This window comes from Ipomoea nil, unplaced genomic scaffold (genome assembly GCF_001879475.1).
Source record: "Ipomoea nil cultivar Tokyo-kokei standard unplaced genomic scaffold, Asagao_1.1 scaffold1043, whole genome shotgun sequence".
Classification (NCBI taxonomy): Eukaryota; Viridiplantae; Streptophyta; class Magnoliopsida; order Solanales; family Convolvulaceae; genus Ipomoea; species Ipomoea nil.
The window spans coordinates 11,072,402-11,078,325 of NW_017617471.1; the positions used below are offsets into that span (position 1 = coordinate 11,072,402).

General features: G+C 34.8%; 2 protein-coding genes across 2 annotated transcripts; both read right to left on the bottom strand.

Moving 5' to 3' along the window:
* Positions 1 to 547: 547 nt before the first annotated feature.
* LOC109181260 lies at positions 548 to 2,582 on the bottom strand. The gene is made up of 3 exons (XM_019331012.1): positions 2,555 to 2,582; positions 1,471 to 1,887; positions 548 to 1,389 (listed from the first exon to the last, which is right to left on the bottom strand). The coding sequence occupies exons 1-3, from the start codon at positions 2,580 to 2,582 to the stop codon at positions 548 to 550; spliced, it is 1,287 nt and encodes a 428-aa protein (XP_019186557.1).
* A 2,694-nt stretch (positions 2,583 to 5,276) lies between these two features.
* Positions 5,277 to 5,905, bottom strand: LOC109181447 (bZIP transcription factor 53-like). Its single transcript, XM_019331215.1, has 2 exons — positions 5,819 to 5,905; positions 5,277 to 5,712 (listed from the first exon to the last, which is right to left on the bottom strand). Exons 1-2 carry the CDS (start codon positions 5,877 to 5,879, stop codon positions 5,357 to 5,359), a joined length of 417 nt encoding a protein of 138 aa, XP_019186760.1. The 5' UTR covers positions 5,880 to 5,905; the 3' UTR covers positions 5,277 to 5,356.
* Positions 5,906 to 5,924: the final 19 nt, after the last annotated feature.

The window sequence follows — 5,924 nt, forward strand, 5'->3', positions numbered from 1 at the left end:
CTCCCTACTCTGGCAGTGTACACAGGAGGTAGGGGTGGATTTCTTTCACTTATAGGCCAACCATTGGTCTAATACATCCTTCATAAATCTTCAAATATGTATCTTTAGAATAACAGGGGTGGATGTAGTCAGTTACATGGCCTTTCCCATGCTTAAGCCAAATTGCACGAACACCATGCTCACATGGAATACCAGTGAGGTCCCACTTTCTACATGAACAGGTTCTTCTTTGCAAATCCACTCTATGTTGTGCCTCATACATACCTCCAATCTCAAATAAATATGTGTCACATTGATATCCTGTATAACCAGCTGTTTTTTTCTCAATAATCTTAACTTTCTCCACAATCCTAGGGCAAATACTGCCAGTCCACTTACTCACCTTTTCCCTATTGGCAAATAGCTTGGTCATTAGCTGCTTTCTGATTAATCCAAGGCATAAAATGATAGGTTGTTTACGTGCATCAATAATTACAGCAATAAAACTTTCACAAATATTGTTCACCAACATATCACAATGAGAAACACTTGTGAAATGTGACCTACTTCATTCTGTTGGACTCTTATTAGATAGCCAAACATATGCATCCTCATCCAATTGTCTAAGTTTTCCAAGTGCAGTTTTATATTTGGGCACAGTTGTTGCTTTGGCACAGTCCCATAGTGCATCCTTCAATGCCTTTCCTTGAAATCCCGCAACCTTCATATTCCCATGAAGGTGCCTAACACAAAATCGGTGCTCAACTCTAGGCAAAACCACTTCAAATGCTTCTATTAAACCCTTTTGTTTATCTGACATGAAGGTAAATTCATGTTCATTCCCCTCACTGATTTCTAAGTCTTTTTTTAAGAATTCTAAAAACCACACCCAAGACTGTTTTGTTTCACCCTTAACAATGGCACATGCAACAGGGAAGATTGAGTCATTAGCATCAAGTCCAACTGCAGTCAGAATTAACCCCCCAATTCCAGACTTCAAATGAGTTCCATCCACTCCCAAGATTGGCCTACAAAATTTGAAACCTTGCCTATATCCATCCCAACACATGTACAGTATAAGGAATTTGTTTCCCCCACAAAGTTCAACATTGTCACTGAGCTTCACCTCACAGATTGTGATAGGATTAGTCCTGATAATTTCTTGGCAGTAACTCCAAATCTTTTTGAAATTATCATCTAGATTACCCCTAATTTGAATTTTAGCTTTCTTCATTGCTCTATAAGCTTGATGTGTACTAATATGAAACTTTTCATCTTTACACACCTTTTGCCTAAATTTTTCCATTTTCCAGTCATCATGATGTGCAATCTCCTTACTCCACCTCTTTGCAACTACAGTTGACGTTGCTCTTGAATTCTCAGAAGTCCAACAACATCTATCATGTTTATCTGTCAATCTAAGGATGCTCCAATTCAAAGAATTCTGTTGCTTTCTTAGAGTTACTGTTCAAGGACAACTACTATCCCTACATTTAACAACTAGTCTGGCTTTGTCATTCTTAACAATTTTTACATCTTTTCCATTGTTAAAGGCATAATTGGTCACAGCTTCCTTAAACTCTTCTTTGCTAGAAAAAGTCAATCCTAGGATTAAATGAGGCTCTTTCATATCAGTAGCTGCCCTAAAAACAGGCCACTTACCACCCTCTACATCACTATCTGAGTCTTTTAATGATGTATCATCAGATAGATTAGGTTCGTCCAAATTTCTCTCCCAACTATTCACACCAACTGGTTCACTAGAAATACCTTCTACCCCACCAAACTCAACTGTAGAATCCACATTCTGATCAAATTCAAAGTCATCAATATTTGATATGTTACCATCTATTTCATACTCACTATCAGTATCATCACTTTCTGCATCATCGTCACTACCATTATCACCTAAATTATAAAAACAATAATCAAATTGTTAGAAGAAGAAATGAATAATTAGCGAAGACATAATAGTAATCAAATTGCTGCAATTATGCACAACAAAACAACAAAAACAATATGTTCACTTGTAATAAAATTCACTAGGCAATTTTAAATATTTATCACAATTTTTTAAGGAAATGTCTGTGGGTACTGAAATAACATATGGTAACTCAATGGTGCCAGACAATGGTTGTGAAGAATATTTGAACCATATTTAAGGCATTTACTGGTTCGAAATACAATATTTAGATTTAAGCCATTTGTTCCAATTTTCCAACTCCAAGGTCTGTTGCCTGATTTAAGCCATTTGTTCTAGTTTTACAACTCCAAGGTCTGTTGACACTGGAGTGTGGTCCCCATTCACAGAACACATGTCACATGTTACAAGTAAACATTATAAATTGATTACTGGTCCCCAGAACACATGGTCCCCATCTATAATACTACAGGTTTGCAATACACTTAATATAAAAGCATATTCTGCACTTTTCGTACTAGGCAAAAAGTATATAATACACTGGAAACTAGTATAGACATATCAACAAAATTCATAGCAATAACATCATACAAACACCCACAAATATAGACACAAATATTTTACAAACTAAAAGTTTGGACATTGAAAACTTACCATCACTCCTCAACCTACGCGGAATCATTCTTGAATTTTTCACACTGGAGAATCAAGCCACGAAATCCAAGCGACTATTTGTGACTGTTGTTGTCTTGTTCGCAGGTAGGGTTCGGGAAATTGGGGGGGTTTTATTTTTAAGTCAAATGCCAATTTATTTATTTATTTTTTTTTTTTTTTTGGAGACAAGTCAAATGTCAATTTACCCCTGCTAAAAACGGAAAATTTTTCTTCCGGTGACATTTTGACGGAAAAGTGGCCAGAAGGACCATTTTTGTAAAAAAATCAATAGTCGTGGACTAAAATTGCAAGGTTCAAAAGTCGTGGATCAATTCTGCCAATGCCACTATAGTCGTGGGACCAAAAGTGCAAAAAACTCTTATAGCAATTGTCATTGACAAACTCCCAAAACAATTTATCTCAATAACAAATGGAAATAAAAAATCAACGACTTCATTGTTGTGGATGAAAAGTAAATACACCACTCTATTATTCCTATTAGATTAAATAAATTAGTAGCTCCTTTTAAAAAAAAAATTAGTAGCTACAACAAAAAATAATATATATGTATTCTTTAATTTAGAATTAGATGTCTATAATGAATATAGAGTTCGAGCCTTTAATGGGTAAGTGGTTAATGATTTCAAGTTTCAAACCGAAGAACATTGTATTCGAAAGTCAACAAATAATTTTAGAGCCTCCATAAATGGGACAAATTTGTCACATGGTGAATCGCTTTTCTTTAGCACTTTGAAAGAGGAGGTTGAAATTGAGTACCCAAATACTCTATTAAAAAAGGTGGTGTTGTTTAATTGTGAATAGTTAAACCCAACCCCAAATACCGGTATCGAATTTGATTCTAATAGTGGTTTAGTGGAGGTGCGTTGTAGGAGACGTTAAAGAAAGTATGATCCTTTTATAATTTCACAAAATGGATGTACCTTTTACAGGACGTTTGGTTGGAGGGAGTTTAAATTCCCTTCCCACTTAATGAGTTAATTCCAAAGGCCATAAAATTCCTTAGTTTGGTTGGAAGGAATTGCAATTCCCCCATTTTCATGGAATTAAAATCCCATGTCCTCCCCCCCCCCCCCCCCCCCCCCCCCCCAGTATTTTAATTCCTAGGATTTTAGGAAGAAAAAAAGCTAGTGATGAGACAAAATTATCCCTCCTTTTTTTTTTTTAAACCTAAAATTAATACCATAACAATAATTGACATTTGGGACTTTATACTACTTATTCCCTTTCAATTCCCATGTATACCAAACATTGGAATTAAAATTCCCAGTAATTCTATTCCCGTAAACCAAACACTAGAATTTAAATTCCCAGTAATTCATCTCCCATGGAATTGCAATTCCTTTCCCACGTAATTCCCCCTCTTCCAACCAAACGCCCTGTTAAGGGCGTAACAGGGCGTTTGGTTGGAGGGATTTTAAATTCCCTTCCCACTTAATTCCCACCTAATTCCAAAGGTCATTAAATTCCGTAGTTTGGTTGGAGGGAATTGCAATTCCCCCATTTTCATGGAATTAAAATCTCATGCCCCCCCCCCCCCCCCCCCCCTCCCGGGATTTTAGGAAGGAAAAAAATACTGATGAGACAAAATTACCCTTCTCTTTTTTAACCTAAAATGAATGTCTGATCTTTCCTTTTAACAACAATGGGCATTTTGAACTTTATACTACTTATTCCCTTTCAATTCCCATGTATACCAAATATTGGAATTGAAATTCTCAGTAATTCTATTCCTGTCAACCAAACACTGGAATTTAAATTCCCACTTTAAGGATGATGGATGGAAGTCAACAAATTAATCATAGGAGTTTGAAGAAAACCTGAGAATATATGTACTTATAATGATTTATAAGGGTATTTTTGGATTAATAACAAACATTTTTTCCAGATGGGATAGGAATATCTAATACCAAGGAAAACCTTGGGAATGGCTATTCCCATGGTAAAAGAAATATATAGCTCATTCCGTGAAATTTTGTTCCAACCAAACAACGAAATAGATCTATTATACAGCGGGATGACATTCCATTCTCAATATATATATTCCACAAACCAAACATCACATTAGTGTGTTTACGGTGAAGTTGTATGCATTTATTATATTATGTTGCAATATAATGTAAGTCAAGAATAACGAGAATTTAGTTGTCACACATAGAAATAGATAAACTTCTATCACAAAAACTTTCTCAGATTTAAACACAAAAATAGATAGTTGTGGTATCTGAAGTAACTTACCAGGATAATTAAAATTGCTATATATCTCAAAGTAATATACATCTTAGGAGGATATATATCTCTAATGTGTATTAAGTTTTACCACCACTAAACTGAGTAGAATTCCAGTGTAGAGTCATTTGATTTTGTTGTGCTTATTTCCTAACAAACCCTGTGTTATGGGAATGGAATCACCAGGTGTTAGAGTAGTATAAAGTAAATCATGGGAGTGTCACAGATTACCTTAGCTCAATTTCACCCACCAATAGGAGTGATCGAACTAGTATTTTACCTTAGTGCAAACTAATCATCATGAGTAATAACAAGAGATTAGAGAACAATTAGGAATCCAATAATGCTAAGTTCAAAAACATGTATAAGATAATGTTTTAGGAAACACTTGATCATACAATAAGGAACAAAAAACATTTATCAAATTATAACACATGTAAACGTCTTGGACCAAATGCCTAAGGGAGATAAACAATGAGTTCATAATTTAATATAATTAAACAAGTCGATCTGGAGAAATTGAAATAAGTTGTCGCATTGTACACAAAGGATTAATTAGAAACATACCCATCCACAAGCCATTCCAATGTTTTTCATCAAATCATTCAAAGACTTGAGGTTTTTAGTCAATTCCATTACTTGGGCTCTTAGAACATTATTATCAGCTTCCAAAATTGCACACTTCACCTCCATCTCAGTAGCCATGCTAGCAATGCCCACATTCAAAATTTCCATTCTAAAAACTTCCTCAACCAAATCTTCCATAAGCTTTTGCTTCTTCATTCTTGATCTCCTTGGATATTCCCTACTTTTCTTCTGCTTCATCTTCCTTTCATTGTTACTTACAAAACTTTGCTTATTGTTTTTCGATGTTGAGCTACTTTCGCTTTGACTTAAATATGACATATTTCCTGCAATTAATTAAATTTATGGGTTATCCTTCAAAAACATAGAAATGGATACTTGAAATAGGGGGTTTAAAGGAAAAAAACATAGGAATGGAAAAGAGATACAAACGAGAACAATTGAAGGATCGACGGAGACGATTTCCCAAAGTAGTATTACCAATCGCTAGCATTATACATTGATTTTCTTCTAAAGAAACCTAAAATTTATACCAAAA

Bases quoted from the DNA above. Each gene is read 5' to 3' on its own strand.
- LOC109181260 (XM_019331012.1), bottom strand. From the start codon at position 2,582: ATGATTCCGCGTAGGTTGAGGAGTGATG. The intron at 1,888-2,554 runs GTAAGTTTTCAA...TTTATAATTTAG, and splicing joins GCGTAGGTTGAGGAGTGATG to GTGATAATGGTAGTGACGAT. The intron at 1,390-1,470 runs GTAGGGATAGTA...TTAGATTGACAG, and splicing joins AGCCAGACTAGTTGTTAAAT to ATAAACATGATAGATGTTGT.
- LOC109181447 (XM_019331215.1), bottom strand. From the start codon at position 5,879: ATGCTAGCGATTGGTAATACTACTTTGGGAAATCGTCTCCGTCGATCC. The intron at 5,713-5,818 runs GTTTGTATCTCT...AATTAATTGCAG, and splicing joins TCGATCCTTCAATTGTTCTC to GAAATATGTCATATTTAAGT.